Consider the following 18,096-nt stretch of genomic DNA (forward strand, 5'->3'; position numbering starts at 1 on the left):
GAGGGGAAGGGTGAGGGTCCCTGCCTGTCACTGCCCTGCAGCATGGGGTGGGTGAGGTGATGCTGAACACCTCAGGCCAAGTGCAGCACCAAACACTGCAGCACCTCTGGAATTGTCCTGGCTTGTGCAGAAGGGACATCAGGACCCTCCAGCAGGGGATGAGGGCAAGCTCTGCTCCTGTTGCTGGAACCCATGGACCCCTTGAGGGAAGGGGTTTCATCCAGTAACTGGAACTGTCTGCAGCATCCACTCACACCTTCAGTCCCAGCTGCCTGGGGGAGTCTGCAGTGGGCAGTGGTGAAATGGCAGCACCCCTCACACCCCTCACACCCCAGCAGCCACGGGAGGAGCAGCAGCTCCCACCTGGGAACTCCCAGTCCCAAACAAGGGGGCGCAGGAGCACCACTCTGCTGCCCAGCACCACAACAGGGAGTGTGGGAAATGGAGAGATAGAAACTTCCACAGGCAGGGAAGGGTTTGATCTGCAGCCTTGGAAGAAGCTTGGATTGATGTAAAAATAAAGTACAAAGATATTAAGTAGAAAAATCATAAACTTATATTTTTAAAATTATGACTACATAGTTATAGTAAGTAAGAATATGCCTGAAGTAAGTGAGAAACTATTGATAAGATGGTGAAGGGTTTATAATGTAGGCAACTGTATTGATAAGATGGTGAAGGGTTTATAATGTAGGAAACTGTATTGATAAGATGGTGAAGGGTTTATAATGTAGGGATGTAATTGTACAGAGCAAGCTAAGAATTTAGATGTTATAATCAAATTATTGTGTGTGATAATTATCTGTGTGATAATAGCCTACTGGATAAAAGTATCCACAGTGCAGTAGAAGTAAGTAAAGGTGATAGGTTAGAAAAGCAAAATAAGCTTTGTGGCAGCTGTCCATTGGGTTAGAAAGTTACATATTGTCTTGTAATGAAGAACTTGTGACCACATTGAGCTATGGCCAACTGCTTGCTCTTGTAAGTCTCGCAGCCTCTGAGACAGGTTTATCTGAGCAATAAATCATTATTAGCCTGACTGTGGAGCCATCCCTTCAATAATAAAAGGGAGAGGTCTCAAAGTCTCTGGTGTTGAGATGACCATGAGGTGTTGGAAAGTCTCTTTTTCCCAGCCCCACAATCTAAGAAGGAGTCAGGATTCCTCGGCTGTGCTTTTCAAGGTTGTGTATTTTCTGTTATCTATACAGGAAATAAACAGAATAAAATAAATATTCTTTTTCTAACCTGCTGAGGTCTGTCTAGCAAGTTGGTCCATGGCACACTGACTGCCTTCAGGGCAGTGTTAGCTTTTTATACTAAGAACTATGTGTACTTTATTAACAATAATTTTCCAATACCTATCACCTGTGTTAGACAGTCTGTTTCTACTCTAAACCAATCCAAAAGTGCCACCATCACAGCAGAAGATGAAGGCTAAGAAGAAAGAGGAAGGACAAGGCATGCCCAAATCCCTCCATCTTGGCTTCTGAACCCTCATTCTAAAAACCCCAAAATTCTACTTTTCCATCCTGTGACAAACTAACTATTATTGTAATAATTACCAATATAGCCAGATGGGACGTGTCTGAGCTTGTCTGGCCCTTGCTGCTTGACCAAAAAGTGGCAACTGTGGCGTTTCACCCCACAGACCCTTTTGGCTGGCTGGGTGTGTGGTGTTTCACCCCACAGACCCTTTTGGCTGGCTGTGTGTGTGGTGTTTCACCCCACAGACCCTTTTGGCTGGCTGTGTGTGTGGTGTTTCACCCCACAGACCCTTTTAGCTGGCTGGGTGTGTGGTGTTTCACCCCACAGACCCTTTTCGCTGGCTGGGTGCTGCAGCTGGGCCCATGGAGACAAGTCCAGGCCTGCAGGAGCTCTGGTGGTGCTGGGATGGAGCTTCCCCCCATAACAGGGGCTGCTCCTCAGGTTTCCCTCTGTGGAGAAGCTTTAAGGTGATGGTGAAGGAAAGGAGTTGGTTCTGATGGAGGGTTTGGATCCAGAGCTTTATTCTGGCCCACAGGCCTCTGAACCCAGCACCAGCTCCAACAGAACTCCCTGAGCCCGTGGTTGCTGCTCCTTTGAACCCTGAGAGAGGGGCAGGGAACCACCAAGCACGGACAGGAGGGGAGGGACAAAGGGACAAAGGACACCTGGATAGCCCAATGTCCCTCCAGGGGTGGAAGGCATCTTTTGAATTCTGCCAATCACTCGATGCCCTTCTGGAATGCCTGGATTGACAGACGGTGCTCAGCAAGGGTCAGGATGGGGAAAGGACAGGTGACTGACACACCTGGGGAAGAAATCTAGAGGGAGAAACCCGAGTGTCATTGTTTGAGAGGAAGTGAGTTTTTTGGGATGCTGTGGAGACATGGTACCCCTGAGAGGATTGAGTCAGACAATGGGACTCATTTCAAGAGCAGCTTTATCAACACCTGGAGTGGGTGTACCATATTCCCTACCATGCACCAGCTGCAGGCAGAGTGGAGAGGTCTCAACTGTGTTTCCAGGGGAAGCCTATGGCACAAGAGGGACTCCTCACTCCTGATGAACTGAGAACTGATTATCCAAAGGGTGGTGATGGACTAAGAGTTGGTGATCTGAGGGATGGATGTATTGGAAATTTGGTGGGGGGAGGAGGAGTGTTTTTGGAAGGTTTTCATTCTTTCTGTGTCTTTCTTTTTTCATATAGTTGTAGGTTAATAAAGTTTTCTCTTCTGTATTCCTAAGTTGGAGCCTGTTTTGCTCTATTCCTGGTCACATCTCACAGCAGACACCAGAGAGAATGTATTTTCATGGGGGCACTGGCATTGTGCCAGCGTCAAACCATGACATCACACTGCAACAAACTATCATTCTACTTAAACTCTCATGGCTTGTAAATCTTCACACAAAGTTGGTGATTTTCTCCACGGGTTAAAATTGAAGACACAGGTGTTTTTGTCTCCATGCCAAGGTCTCTGAGCCCCCTGACAGGGGCTTGAGCCATCCAGGGCAGCCAGAAGGATGTCCTGGGCTCCAGCAGAGAGGTTCAGCTGAGGCTCTGTGTCCTGCAGGTGATCGAAGGGAACACCGACACCTACGACGTGGTGCTGAAGGACCTGCGGCCGCCCATCATCGCGCGCTTCGTGCGCCTCATCCCCGTCACCAAGGCGCCCATGACCGTGTGCATGAGGGTGGAGCTCTACGGCTGCGTCTGGCACGGTGAGCCCTCCCTGCTGCCACCTTCCTCTCCACAGGGAAAAGCAAGGCACAGTTCTTCCCAGGGATTTCTGAGATTCACGTTCTCTGAACCTCAGAGAAAGGGAAAACACAATTCTTATCGCTTGCTGTGCCTGTGTTGTGCCAAAGCAGAATGAAATGTGGAGATTGTTTATCCAAAATGAGGATGCTTTGTTTCCTTGGCCTGTCAGGGCCAAGAGAGAGAGTGTCTGTGTGTGTGTTGGACTGTTGGGTGACAGCCACGAGATTCAGTGCAGTGTGAGCAGGTGTGTGTAGAGTGAGTGCTTGGCAGATTCAGTTTAGATGAAATGTATATAGTATAGTATAATAAAGTAATTAATTAGCCTTCTGATATCCATAGAGTCCTCTTCATTGTTCTCTCCCCTTTGTCAGAGTTGCCTTTGATTTACAATGCCTCCCCAGCAGCCCCTGCCTGGGGCTCCCCTGCCCCCCAGGTGTGCAGAGGGGACCCCTGGCACTGCTGCTGTTGGTCTGTGTCACATACAGAAATGTCACACACACAGGTGTTGAGAGGCTGCTGCTGCATTTCTGAGTGCGTGGCCTTCTTTTTCAGATGGTTTGGCATCCTACAGCATCCCTGAAGGAGGGACAATAGCAGCTCCTGGCTTCCCCATTGTTTATCTGAATGACTCGACCTACGATGGCTACCAGGAACGCAGGTGGGAGAAGCTGTCCTGTTGTCTCTCTATCATTGTGCAAATTCTCTCCTACTCACCCTGTCACTGGTACCTTGTGTCCCATATATTGGAATAAATCACATGGGACTCCGTTTTTTTCATGGTGGAAAAAGCCCATTCTTTATTCACAGAACTCCTTGGTTTTACAGACCTCATGTGTGAGTCCCATTGGTCAGGAGCTTTCTTGCCAATTACTTTATTGGTTATTAACAAGTTGCTATTCTGTATTAATTGGTCACTCAAACCCTCAGTGTGTACGTGCAGGAAAAGTTCTTTGTGAGAGATAGTTTTATTTTTTCTAACAGTGTAAAAACAATTTATACAGGTACTAGTTGTTTTTCACCCAGGAATAAACTGTTATGCTAATGAACTGCTCTCACTAAGATTGCTTTCACATAGGGAATTAGAAAGGGCTAGCCTGACAAGGAGAGCAGGTTTGATTTTATGAAGCCTTTCTGTATGATTTTCCTACCTTATGGCAACACCAAACAGTTCTTCATGCTTGCTGGACGTTGGAAAATGCTGTGTAACAATGTCTTGATGTATAAACATCTGTTGGTTTCAAGCTGGGCTGACACAGTAGAGCTTGGATGTTTTTAAATAAAGGTTTTTATGTACAGAATAGGTGTTGCATGTTCAGCACTAACTTAGGAACCTGGGCCTGCTGGTCCCTGGGGCTGTCAGGGAGCTGCAGATGTAAGCACAAACCCCAACCTGCTAAGCCAGGACTCCTTGAAACTACTTAACCTCTATTCATGTGCCTGACTGGTAGGAATCTGCCTCTTCCAGCTGTTAATCCTTGCTTGCAGTTCAAAGGCACCTGTACCTGTGCTCTAGTGACAGGAGGGCTCAGCTGGGGTGGACTGTAGAGCCAAGGACTTGCAGAGGGGTCAGAATTGTGCCACACTGGCATCTTCTACTCTGGAACAGAGCTGGGAAACTCTGAGGGGCTCTGCACACTCACATAGGAGTGGGGTGAGGCAGGGTCCTGGCAAAGAGTCCAGTCAGCCTTGGAAGGAGCCAGCAACACTCTTCTCTTAGGAACAGTGCCAGAAATGATCCTGGTTAGGCCTGGCTGTGGCTCATGAGCTGCCCATGGTCTCACTTCCCACTTCCCTGCCTTTCTGTGCCTGCCTGCCTGCAGGATGTTCCCCCAGCAGAGGATGGAGCAGTGTTCCTGCCATGCCTGGTGAGATGCTGCAGCTCCAGCTCTGTTGGCAGAACACACAGTGTCATTTTCCACAGTCTCTGTTTTTGTTCTCTAAGGCTCTGCCTGTAGCTCAGCTTTGCTGTTGGTCCTTCACAGCAGTGCAAAAACTTCTGCATTTTCCCAAGCTGGGAATGATACTAAAATCCCAGCTCAAACAACATCCAGGTGGTGCTGCATGAGAGCAGTGAGGGAGTTCTTGCCCAGGATGGGTTAAGAGCAGGAAAACAGAAGTTTTGCTGGTACCAGTTGAAAGATGCACGTGGTTTCCCACTGGAGCTCTGGCTGACTGTTGGTTCTCCCTGGCCAGGCACCTGTATGGAGGGCTGGGCCAGCTCACAGATGGAGTTCTGGGGCTGGATGACTTCACCCAGAGCCACCAGTACCGCGTGTGGCCGGGCTATGACTACGTGGGCTGGAGGAACGAGAGCTTCAGCACGGGCGCCGTGCAGATGGAGTTCCAGTTTGACCGCCCAAGGAACTTCACCTCCATGAAGGTAACTCAGCCTGATCCCTCTGCAGGGGACAGCCTGTGGGGCTGGGGGCTCCCAGCTTGCCCCCTTGCAGCATTGAGTGGGTTGGAAGGGACTTTGAAGCTTCACCCTCTTCCACAGGCAGGGACACTTTCCACTAGACCAGGTTGCTCCAAGCCCCATCCAACCTGGCCCTGAGAACTCTTCCCAAAACTCTTCCCAACTCTTCCCATCCAACCTGGCCTTGTGAACTCTTCCAAAGCAGAAGAGGACTTTGAAGCTCTGCCCTCTTCCACAGGCAGGGACACCTTCCCCTAGACCAGGTTGCTCCAAGCCCCATCCAACCTGGCCTTGAGAACTCCTCCCAAAGCAGAGTTCTCTCCCAAGAGAGCTCTTCCCAATTGGGAAGAGTTTTGAGTTCCACAAACTCTTCCCAATTCAAGTGCCTCCTGTATCCAGAATCTGAGCAGGAGATATCCCAAGTTTTCCAGCGTAGACAGGTGAAGCAGGTGAGCACTTGCTTCTTCAGAGCTCAGGTTCTCCTCCCTGTAGGTTCTCCTCCCTCAGGTTCTCCTCTCAAGTATTTGGCTTGAAGGAATAAAAAGCGGACACCTGAAGCAGTTTTTAGGCAGCTGAGATGGATTTAGGATGTAGGATTTACTGACCCTTGAGGTAAAGGAACGTGGCTGTGCTTCCATTTTGACCAAACATTTCCCTGGATGCCTCAGCCTGTGCTTGTGCTGTGGGAAATTATTTAAGGGCACAGGAAAAGCACGAGTTGAACTTTGAGTCTGTAGTAAACAGCAGGATCTTTTAAAAAGGATTGGTGGCTTTTCTTGTAGAGATTTCAAATGAAGGAGAACCCACCACATCCTTAAGTAAATTGTTTTGGTGGTTACTTACTCTGGTTTTATTTTGTCTATTTTTAGCTTGCAACCCTTGGCTGTTTGCCTGCTTTTGCTGGCAAAAAAAGAGCCCTGCCTTCTCAGGAACCTTCTGCTTCTAAACCATGATTAAACCACTCTTTTAATCTTTGCTTCAGTAAACTAAGCTGGCAGATATCTCAATGCCTTCCTGGTGAGACCAAGGGTCATTTTTGGAGCAGTCACCCAATTCTTTCTTTCTTTGCTGATTACTCTTTTTGGTACAGAATTTGGATCTGGATGCAGGCTTTCCATCAAATTGCATAAAAGAATGGTACCAATTTCCTGCTTTTGGACGATTCCTCTTTGTTTGTGAATCTTGTGATGATATTAATCCTCCAAGCCAAGAGAGAGGGAGCCAGTGGTCATTAAGGCTTTGGGATCGTGCTAAAAATCAGTTCCAAGTTATTAGTGTCCAGGATAAAGGTCCAGTGTGGAAAGCATCACTTAGATTTTGTCCCTGAGTTCACTGCCCTGACATGAGTCAGTCCTTGAGATTATTTTAGGAAACTCCCTCCCTCCTATTTAGTTTATTTTATTGCTGGTGATTCTGCTGTCTCCCTCAGGCCATTGAAAAAAGCAGCAAATAATTTTGGTTTAGGAATGCATTCCTCTTAGAAAAACAGAGAAGAATTTCTGCCTTAAATTTTGTAAGACTTACTAGTTGATAATGTTTAATCAAATTAATATAATACACAAGCCCACACTATGCTAACTGGGGACAGATGCCTTCCAAAAATCTGTCTCATAAACACAACCATCCTGATAAACCAAACATATCAGATCATAAGAAGAGCTATTTCATCTAGCATCTAATTAAAAAGCTGTTCTGATTAGCATAAATTAATCTTCATTATTTATTGAGTGTTGCTCCTTCAGCTTTGCATTTCTGTTGTACAGGCCAAGTGGTCTGTAGATAATTTTTGCATCTTCTTATCTGATAGCTTTATCCCAGTCCTCTGAGCTTTCCCAGTATTCAATAAACTATTAAAAATTAATGTCAGTAACATTGCAACTGCATTGCATAGGCTTGCAGGCTGTAAAATTGGACTTTAGTAGGAGATGTTTGCAATAGAAAATGTCTCTGTGTCAGTCCAGGATGGAAACAAATCCAACTCCTGTCCAAATAAGGCACAAATTGTATATTCCAGGCATCAGGCTTTCCTGCCTGCTTATGAATGACTGCTTCTCCTTATTGAATAACGTTGTCTCAGCTTCATCTGGTCTTAATTACATGCAAATACCCTCCTTTTGTCTTTTTGCTGCCCATCAGGCCTGTTGTCCTCATTAGTGCTTCACTGCAGGACCTTGCAGAGGCCAAGCAATTAATGGGGCTCAGGGCTGTAGGGGATTTGGGAACTGCTGCTGTCACAGTGACAAATACTCCACAGTCACCAGGAAATCATTCCTGGGGTCTCTGGGAGGGGCTGGGCCACTGTGGCTGTGGGAATGGAGCAGGCTGAGGGATGCTGAAGGCTTTGAGTCACCTTATTTCTGCTGGTTGTTGGTCAGTGGCCACAGAGCTGAGATATTGTGGTCCTGAGCTTAACAGAACTGCAGATTCTGAGCATAACAGAGCTCAGCCTGGTGCTGAGCCACTAGGAGAATGGGATAGATGATGATTTCCCTAAAACTCAGACCCTTGGCTGTCTTCAAGGTGTGCAGCCAGAGCAGGGGTATGTCAGGGGGTTTGTCACACTGCTTGGGTTTGTCCTGGTTTGTGGCTTTTGGAAGGAATTAGCTTAGGCTGCAGCTGCTAAAAGTTTCTAAATGCAGAGAAATTTGGGACACAATTCTCATCTAACAGCAGAGATCAATTGTGATGTCATAGCTCGAGCTGGTACCTCAAAAGAGGGACCAAAGACAAAGAAATCCCTGGGACCCCTCATGCCAGGAGGGACAGAAGAAGAATCCAAGAGCAGTATCAGGGTCTGGATTCTCCATGCTCTTCTCTGTTTCATCACCAAATGGCTGCTGTGCCATTGTTTCCACACTAGCCTCTCAGACTGGTTTCTGTGGGGGATGTGGTGGGTTCAGTAGTTCATTTTTTAACATGCTTGTTCCAGTTCACAGACCAGGATCTATGGGCTGTTCACCCCAGCTATTGATCTTTGAGTAATATTTAAGCTGTAGCTTTGTTATTCTATTATTAATGATCAGATTGTTACATACAAGTTTCGCTACAATCCATCTTTACTTTTATTCATGATCAGATTATTAGCTCCAGGGCTCATTCAAATCCATCTTTGACTTGAAGAACAGAGCCATGTAGTTCAGATAAAGTTCAGCTTGTGGCCTAACAATTCCAGCTACTTATGTCAAGCAATTCAAATAGTACCAAATTTTTAACACTAAGAGTTTAGGTGTGTTTTTTCTTTCCCTTGTTATGTTAAAGGTTCAAAGAAAATTGGTCTGCAAGACTTTAGATTAGTATGATTAATCAACTTTGGGTAACCCTTGATTAAGGGGTGAAAGGTACCCAAAATTGATTAATTGTACTAATCTAAAGTTAACCATTCATTAATCAGTCGAGGGTTTGCTTGATTGATTTTTATATGGGCCTTTTGAAGAGCCTGCCAGGATCTGACCATTAATGTAGCTTTTGCAGGTAAAATTCAGAGCTGTTTCAGAGCAGCTTTTTGCCCAGAGTTCTCATTGCACACTGGAAGAAGTCACTCATTCTGTATTCATAGTGGGAATGGAAAATTTTCCTGAGTGGAACACCCTGGGGGCTTGATTTAGGTGCCTCTCTGATGGATCCTTTTTCCTCTCCCCAGGTGCACTGCAACAACATGTTCTCCAAGGGGGTGAAGATCTTCCAGAGGGTGGAGTGTCTGTTCAAGCCCAGGCTGATCGCAGACTGGGAGCCCGAGCCCGTGGGGGTGGCCACGGTGCTGGATGACAAAAACCCCAGTGCCAGGTTTGTCACCGTGCCCCTGCAGCAGCGCGTGGGCAAGGCCATCCTGTGCCGCTTCTACTTCGCTGACACCTGGATGATGATGAGCGAGATTTCCTTCCAGTCAGGTGAGGCTCCCACAGCCAGGCACTCCTGGGGAGCACAGGGAGCACAGGAGCTGCTGTGGCAGTGCAGGGTGTGTGGGGTTGGTGGGACAGTGGCTGCACAGGGGCAGGAGGAGGTTGTATCTCAGTCTCTGGTTGCTGTTGATAATTGCTGCCCCAGATGTGCAGGGTGTCTCTGCTTCAGCCCACGCAGCTGAAGAACGAGTCTGGACTCTTCACTTTTCAGTCTTGAGGTAGTTTATTAATCCTTATCTATAAAATTTTCTTTCTGCCCAGTGAGATCTGCTCAGCAGGGCAGCCACAGGCACTCTGTGCTGTCCTTTTATACTACAAACTACATATAACATATTTACATTTAATTCCCAATACCTATCATCTATGTTAGACAGTGCACTTCTACTCCAAACCAATCCCAAAGTGCCAACATCACTGCAGAAAATGGAGAACAAGAAGAAGAAAGAAGGACTAGATACACCCAGATTCCTCCATCTTGTCCCCATAACCCCCATACCAAAAATCCTAAAATCTACATTTTCACCCTGTGAATATTTTATTATTACACCACTCAAACTTGTGTGACTTTCATGTCCTCATACAAAGCTGGTAACTTGCTCCAGGGGTCATAATCAAATCTCCAGGTGTTCTGGGCTGTGTGCCAGGGTCTCTGAGCCCCCCGACGAGGTTCTCAGCAACTCTGGACATCCAAAGGGATGTGCTGAGTTCTGACATCTCGGGGTCTGTAGCCATCTTGCCTCCTGAACCCCCCTTCTAAAAACCCCAAAATCTACTTTTTCACCCTGCGTTAAATCACTATCACTATTCACTATCATTCTACTTAAACTTTCGTGGCTTGTAATCCTTCATATAAAGGTTGGTAATTGTTTTTGCCAAGGGCTAAATCAAAGGCACAGGGGTCTTGGGCTCTGTGCCAAGACCTGACAGGGTCTCCAGTCCTCCAGGGCAGCCAGAGGAATTTTCTGGGTTCCCACAGTTGTACAACCACCAGGACTGACAGGGAAAGGTGTGGCTGTAGCTTTCTACTCCAAAGTCTTTAATCAGCTGTAGTGAGAGGACATTCCTGAGGGAGGAATTCCATGGGTGCTGCTTGCTGATTACCTTGCAGACAGCAGCCCCTCCTGTTCCTGATGTGCTGCCTGAACAGCAGCCCCATCCTGGGCTGGGATTGCAGGGAATGCTGGCAGGAGCAGAGAGGGTTTGTTGGGCTGACACTCTGCCCTTCCTTCCACAGACATGGAGAGTGTGAATCCCAGTTTTGTCACAGCAGCCACAAGCACCACGGAGCTCCTGGAAACAGAGCACAACGCTACTGAGGGCACCTGGGGTAAGGACTTTGCCCCTTGGCCATGCCAAGGGCTCAGGTGTTGGGGAATTTCACAGGAACATCCATTCCTGGAGGTCTGGGGATGGCCTGATCAGTGCCTGGTGCACAGGGCAGCATGTGACAGTCCCTGAGCCTCAGCTGGCCAGGGCTGCCCCAGAACATGGGCTGGGGACTTGTGTGGAGCCAGTGAAACTCTGAGCACTGTCTGCTCTAGGATGGATCCACTGCAGGAATGTTCTGCTCACAGCAGTCTTTGATTTTAGAAATTCTCTGCACAGTTCTTAGCTCTTTGAGCCTCCAAAATGAGAATTTCTGCTAAGAGCAAAATGTGAACGCAGCTGGTGTTAATGTTCAGGGAGCTGCCCAAGATCTTTTCTCTACCAGGCTGTAGGGAGTTGGCTGGCACAGAAAACCTCTGGTGCTTTAACCCCAGATTCTCTTTCTCTGTGATTACAGGAACCACATCTTCTGTAACCAGCACCTGGATAGGGGAGAAGGCAGATGACTCCAACACCTCCATCCTGGTGGGCTGCCTTGTGGCTATTATTCTGCTGCTCCTGATGATTATAATCATCATTCTTTGGAAGCAATATGTTCAGAAAAGGTTGGAAAAGGTAAGACAATGGGGCTATTTTGTAGACACAAGCTCAGAACTAATCATTAACCCTAATGAGCTCAGAACAATGTGAAAAGCACAGCTCCATGGAGTGGCTAAAGCTGCTGTCACAGCAGGGGAGGATGCCAGCCCTGTCCAAGATATTACTGGAAGTTGCTGTGGTTGCAGCCAAGGCATTACTTAACAGCTGAGCATTGCCTCAGTGTTTTGGTTTGGTTTTCCCCTCTCCTCTGCAGGCCCCACGCCGAATCCTGGAGGAGGATGCCACCGTTCGCCTCTCCTTCTACAGCTACACCATTGCCAACAACCAGACCCAGATCCACCAGTCAAACCCCACCTATGAACGTGCTTTCCCTCTGGATTTGGAGTACCACCAGCCAGCTACACTGCTCCAGAAGCTTCCAGAGCTCTCCCAAAGTGCAGAGGATTCAGGTAACATCATCAGTCTCTGAAAGTTGCATGTTTCTTCTTTTATTATTTCTGTCAGATTGTAAAATGTGCCACTTGTCAGTGTCCATTTGGCTCCTGTGCAATGCAATAACCCAGGGAGCTCAGGCAGGGTTGTGGAACACTGGCACTTCTTGGCATGGAGCTGTGACAGCTGGAGCAGCAGTCCCACTAGAGAGTCTGGCCTTTTATTGTTTTATTTGAAAACTGTTTATTTATTACCCAGGTCATCTTTGAGCAGCTGGTTTGGGCAGTCAGAGCAATCACACATTTGTGGAGATGCTGCCTACAGCACTCTTGGGAGAAGACCTTTAACCCCTTTTCCTGCAACCAGGGCTCTGAAATTCCTGCAGAAACACCAGAAGGAAATAGGGCAGGGAATTGTCTGTGGTGTCCTGGCTTCCAGCCCTTGGGGAGCTTTTGGACCCCCACAGAAAGGAATGTTTCCAACAGTGTTTGGTACTCAGTGAATGGAAGGGCAGTGCTGCATTCCTCACACTGACAAGTTGCTAAGATCCAGCATTATTCTACCCAGGGAGGCTGATTGGATTGAGCCAGGGTGTGAATTTGAAACAGAACAAATGTTGTGTGTAATATTAACCCTGCAGGGAGTTAATTCTAAAGCATTGCCCCATATTTGTGTGAATAAGCTGTAAGAGGGAGGGCAGTTTGCTACCAGGGACATGGGAAATGGAAACCTCCATCAGTTCTTGTTGCAGGAGGGAACCCAGAGCAAGTTTGACATTGCAAACAACATCCCTGCACCAGGTAATGGGAACTGATTGTACTCAGGATAAATCAGAAACAGAAAATCACTTCAGACTTGCCTCCCTGTCTGGGCAGGACCTGTAGCTCCCATGGCTGGCTACAACAGGCTGTGATGAGCAGGAATTTGCTGGCAGCTCACAGGTATTGTTCTGGGTAAAAGAGAGCAGTGTGTCCCTGTTGGATTAAGGCCTTTTTTGACCTAGAGATGGGACCTAGAGAGGTGTTTTAAAAACTCTTATTTTATTTTTAGTTTTATGTGAAGGGTGAGACAATATAGAGGTTATAATTATAATTAGAAGTTAACTATTTCCTAATTACAATACATTAGAAGTGAGTTTTTTGTTTATTAGCTTTTGCTATACTTTGTTGTGAATGCTTTAAAGCTAATAATGTAAAATAACTCTTGGTGGGTCTTAGTACAATGTATTTTTTAATGTTTTTTAAGTAACTAGTTTTATTTCTTTATTATATATTTCTTTATTATTTTTATTATATTTCTTTTATTTTTCTATATTATATTTCTTTACTATATTTCTTTTTTATTTCTTTATTATATATTTCTTTATTATTTTTATTTCTTTATTATATTTCTTTTCTTTTTCTTTATTATATTTCTTTTTCTATATTATATTTCTTTATTATATTTCTTTTTTTTATTTCTTTGTTATATATTTCTTTATTTATTATTTTATTATATTTATTTTATTTTTCTATATTATATTTCTTTATTATATTTTTATTTTTTTATTATATATTTATTTCTATATTCTGAAACTCATTTCTAGTTCTATTTCTCTTTTAATAATAACTGTTTTATTTTATGGTATTTTTAATTAGTATTTTTTTATTTCAAAGTTTGCATACAGATGCATAGTATGTGAGATACTATGCATACTATATATGTATATATATGTGTTTGTGTATATATGTGTGTGTATATATGTGTGTGTATATATATGTGTGTGTGTGTGTGTGTGTGTATATGTGTGTATATATATGTGTGTATATATATATATATATATATATATATATATATGAGGCTTTGAGAATTCTCCACAAATTTATTTCCCACATGTCCCGTGTAGGTGTCCCTCAGCACAAGGCAGCAAATTCTCCGAGCTGTGGGGTTGGGAGGAGTGGGAGCTGGGCCACACTGGTTCTGAGGGAGGGAATTGTGACTCTCCTGACTCTGCTCCCCTCAGTGTGCAGCGGGGACTACGCTGAGCCCGACCTGACCAAGTCCACCCCTCACCAAGGCTTCCAGAACAACGTGCCCCACTATGCCGAGACCGACATCGTGCACCTGCAGGGCGTCACTGGCAACAACATGTACGCGGTGCCCGCCCTCACCGTGGACTCCCTGACCAAGAAGGACATCTCTGTGGGGGAGTTCCCCCGGCAGCAGCTGCGCCTCAAGGAGAAGCTGGGGGAAGGACAGTTTGGAGAGGTACAGCCACTCTGCTGCTGGTTCTCCTGCAGGGAGGAGGTGCCTGGCACAGAGGTGTTGCTCAGCGGGACTGAGGGTTCTGCAGTCCAGTGTTTAGTTAAAATTAACATGTGTGTTTGCCTGTTGTTGTCTTATTGTAGGGGTTCTATACTGTTGTCTCCTTATTGCAAAAGTTTCATACCTTCTTGGTGTTTCTCATGGGAATCTCCTCAGAGCACTGACTCTTCTTGACAAAGCAGCCAGCTGACTCCAGCCCCCTTCTCACCCAGCCACCCCACTCTTTTATAGCACTCTTCTCATTGGTTACACAGAGAACACTCTTCTCTGTTAAAGTCAGGCCTATTCCTAATTTTTGATAATTGGCCCAGCTGCAACTCCTTAGGGGTGAGATTACTTTCTGCGCTATCTTTATTTCCTTATATTCTATCCCCCTACACACAGCCACTCTGCTGCTCACCCTCCAGCAGGTAGGAGGTGCCTGGCACAGATGAGTCTTCTGTGGGACCCAGGGTTTTGCATTCCAGTGTTTTAGTTAAAATTAAAATGTGTGTTTGCCCTTTTAGTTAAAATTACAATTGCCCTTGGGGAAAGCTGATATCCCCCAGGCCAAGCCACTGAGCAGCTGTGAGGCTCTGCTTGGTACCACTGGGGTCTTCATCAATAGAGGAACTTGCAAACTTTTTCTGTTTTCTATCTATATCTCTGTAAATTCCCACCTAGGGTTGGGAATTCACACTTTCACATCTTTTATGGACATCTGATGGTTGCCACCCACCTTTAGACATGTGGGTTTGGAAACTCTCCACAGTCCAGCTAACCCTGATCCTGGCTGCTAGAACAGCTCTCCCAGTCAGATGGAGGTTCTGGGGTGCTCTGCACACTGACCCAAGCAGAGACAGACATTTCCCAAGCACTGTGGCACCCTCATATTTTCTGGCATTGCTGCTTGTCAAGCCCAGTTTGTCAGCAGCCTCAGGCAGGATGATGCACACATCTGTCATCTGCCAAACTTTCCCGTGGCTCCTTGAGCTCCTTTCAAGCTGTTAACATTTTCACCTTGCTTTTTCTTCTCTCTCTGCTTCATTTTCACACCATCTGTAGCTCCATCCTGAGCAGGTCTTTCCCTCTCCTGCTCTCACTTTTCCACTGTCTTTTTTCTTCCCAGCTTTTGTTCACTCACATTCTAGATTCTGCTTCTCTGTTACATTTTGGCAAGCACAGCCCTTCTCTGACTGCCTCCTGCTCTGTGATGTGCCCATCTTTGTGGTTCCTCCATTTTGACACCCCAGCCACTTTCCTGTCCCCTCACTTCTTCCTGCCTCACTGTTTTCTGGGGAGGTGCTGACATCTTCATCCTCCTCACCTGGCTGTCAGTGCAGCCTTTTCTGTTGTTGCCTGCTCTGTGCTCCAAAAGTGGGACAGAGAGGATTTTTCATTGGTTTGTTTCTGGTTTCTCCTTCCCACTCATGCTGTTCTTCTAATAACTGATAACTCCTCCTCTGTAGTGACTGGACATGGCTCTCCCATCTCCATTTTCCTTGAGGATGGATTCAGAGCCTTTTCCTTTCCATGTATCACAGGCTCTTTTGCAAATGTGCTGCACCACATTTTCCTGTCTCTCCTTCTCCGTAGTCTTTCCCAAACTGGCCATCACTTGCTCTGCTCTGCTGCTCTGGCTCTGTGTGCTCCTAAAACAGGGCTCACTGCTTCTTTCAGTCTCCACTTTTCCTTCCTCTCAGTCTTTTGTTTTCCCTGCTCCCAAGGAAGCAGCAGCACCCCTCCCTGGTGACACATCACCTTGGAATTACCTGTGCTTAGTCCTGTGGCTCTGACCTGTCCCAGCTCTCGTGGTTGTGCTTTCCCACAGCAGATTCATTCTCTGTGGGACTGCAGCAGCATCTTTGTACCCTCATTCCTGTTCTGCAGGTTTGTCCCATTTTCTCTGCTGTCTCATTTTCCCCCTCACCATGCTTGTGACATCAGTTCTTGCTGCTCTCTTCATACAAAATTCATCATGCTCCCATTACATTCCCTCACTGCTGCAAGTCTCTGACTGACACATCCAGTCCTTTTTCCTATCCACACCCTCAGGTCTGTCTGCTTTCCCCACCCAGCTCTCCATTTGGATGCACATTCTGGTAACTTCTTAAGAAAGTGTCTTGTCACCCCTTCTTGTTCAACCCTGGCAGTGATATAATATTACTTAATTTATTGGAAGAAATTTGGAATTGTGTGTAGTCATTAGAGTATTTATCTATTTATCTTTGAGTATACCTACAGATGAAGTGCTCATATCAGGGACACATATGCACGCACTTTCCTCCTTTTTTCCCCCTCTGGAATTTGAGGATTTTGGATAACTGGCTGTAGTTCTTGGATGCTCCTCAATGAAGTCTGAGCAATCCCTTGAGCCAGGCCATGGTTTGATGGTTCTGGGGTTGTGTGAGGTGCTTTAGTGCAGAGCAGACACATCCAGGCTCATCCCCAGTGGGTGCTGGGTGAGCTGGGCTGGCCCAGGCTGCTGCAGCAGTGCAGTAAATTCAGTGTGTGGGGACTCACCTGGCTTTGGTCCCTGTGTGCTCCTAGGCCATGGGCTGTGCTATGTCAGGTTCTAGGGCCAGCCCTTGGGTCATTCCTGATCACTGCTGTGTCACCATCCCCTGCTTCATTCTGCCAGCAGTGACCTGGCTGTGATGTTGTTTTCCTCTGCATTTCTGCCTGTGTGTGCTCTTACAGCTGCCTCTGCCCTGCAGGTGCACCTCTGTGAAGCTGATGGCCTGCTGGAATTCCTGGGAGTCTCATCCTCAGAATTCACTCACCAGCCTGTTCTTGTGGCAGTGAAAATGCTGAGATCAGATGTCAACAAAACAGCCAGGTGAGTGCAGCTGCAGTGCCAACAGCTGGGGAGGAAACAAACAAACAAACAGCCCCCAGGCACAGGGCAGCCCTGGGGACTGCTGTGGGTCTGGGGTGTGTATTCTGTGTGTTCCTGGAAGGAGCAGGACACAGAAGGGAGTGGGGGTAAGGGAAGCTGCAATGTCAGCCTGAAATGCTGCATTAATTCTGTTTGCTGGGGGAGCTCAGAACCAGTTTCACACTTGTGCATGCAAAGTGTAAATTACTCTGAACTCAGAGCACAGCCCTTGTGCTGTCCTCAGAAAAAGGAACAGCTTCAAGTGTTTTTGAGGTGATTCAGAGGTGTTTTCTGTTTCACAAGGAATGATTTCCTGAAGGAGATCAAGATCATGTCCAGGCTGAAGAACCCCAACATCATCCGGCTGCTGGGCGTGTGCGTGCGGGAGGACCCGCTGTGCATGATCACAGAGTACATGGAGAACGGGGACCTCAACCAGTTCCTGTCCCACAGGGAGATCTACAGCAAGTTTGCCATTTCCAACAACATCCCCTGTGTCACGTAAGAGAAGCTGCTTGGCTTGTTGGATGAATCAGTTTTATCTGCTGTGCCTTGCCAGAGGGACCCTCCTGCAGCCTGGCCCTTGCCATGGTGTGGGGTTGTTCCTGAGGCCTCTGGAGGTCTGTGTTCCCCTGAAGTGCCCCTGACAGAGCTGTTCTGGTCACAGAGACCATCTTAGATGTATTTATTGAGGTGACCATTTCTATGTTAGTGGATATTTCATTGATATGAAAATCAGTTGCATTACAACAAGAATTTTAGGATGAAAATCAAGAATTTTTCTTAGGCTTTGAAGAAGGTTCATATATTTTCTGGTGTCCAAAAAATATTGCATGAAAAGAGCTGAGTGTGGAGCTTCAGTAAGGAGAAGATTTCACCAGCCAACAGAAGGAGAATATTTGGCAAAGAAAATCACTTTTTGTCAGCAGTGGCACTTGTCTCCCTCCTCAATGGAAGGCTTAAACCTGCCATAAAAGCATCTCTGCTGTTGCAGAAGTGCTTTCCCCAGAGGAGACTCATG

At 46.5% G+C, this 18,096-nt stretch overlaps 1 protein-coding gene across 3 annotated transcripts in view; it reads left to right on the top strand.

Moving 5' to 3' along the window:
- LOC132082312 (discoidin domain-containing receptor 2-like) overlaps nucleotides 1–18,096 on the top strand; it is a 64,313-nt gene that overhangs the window by 36,933 nt on the left and 9,284 nt on the right. For all 3 annotated transcript variants that reach the window (XM_059486537.1, XM_059486535.1, XM_059486536.1), the window contains exons 5-14: nucleotides 3,054–3,201; nucleotides 3,794–3,899; nucleotides 5,435–5,621; nucleotides 9,298–9,544; nucleotides 10,791–10,883; nucleotides 11,340–11,497; nucleotides 11,736–11,931; nucleotides 13,917–14,161; nucleotides 16,915–17,036; nucleotides 17,379–17,576. In XM_059486537.1, the coding sequence (XP_059342520.1) occupies nucleotides 3,054–3,201; nucleotides 3,794–3,899; nucleotides 5,435–5,621; nucleotides 9,298–9,544; nucleotides 10,791–10,883; nucleotides 11,340–11,497; nucleotides 11,736–11,931; nucleotides 13,917–14,161; nucleotides 16,915–17,036; nucleotides 17,379–17,576 (1,700 nt within the window). The remainder of the gene's footprint in view (nucleotides 1–3,053; nucleotides 3,202–3,793; nucleotides 3,900–5,434; nucleotides 5,622–9,297; nucleotides 9,545–10,790; nucleotides 10,884–11,339; nucleotides 11,498–11,735; nucleotides 11,932–13,916; nucleotides 14,162–16,914; nucleotides 17,037–17,378; nucleotides 17,577–18,096) is intronic.

The sequence above is a fragment of the Ammospiza nelsoni genome, chromosome 20, assembly GCF_027579445.1.
Source record: "Ammospiza nelsoni isolate bAmmNel1 chromosome 20, bAmmNel1.pri, whole genome shotgun sequence".
Taxonomy (NCBI): Eukaryota; Metazoa; Chordata; class Aves; order Passeriformes; family Passerellidae; genus Ammospiza; species Ammospiza nelsoni.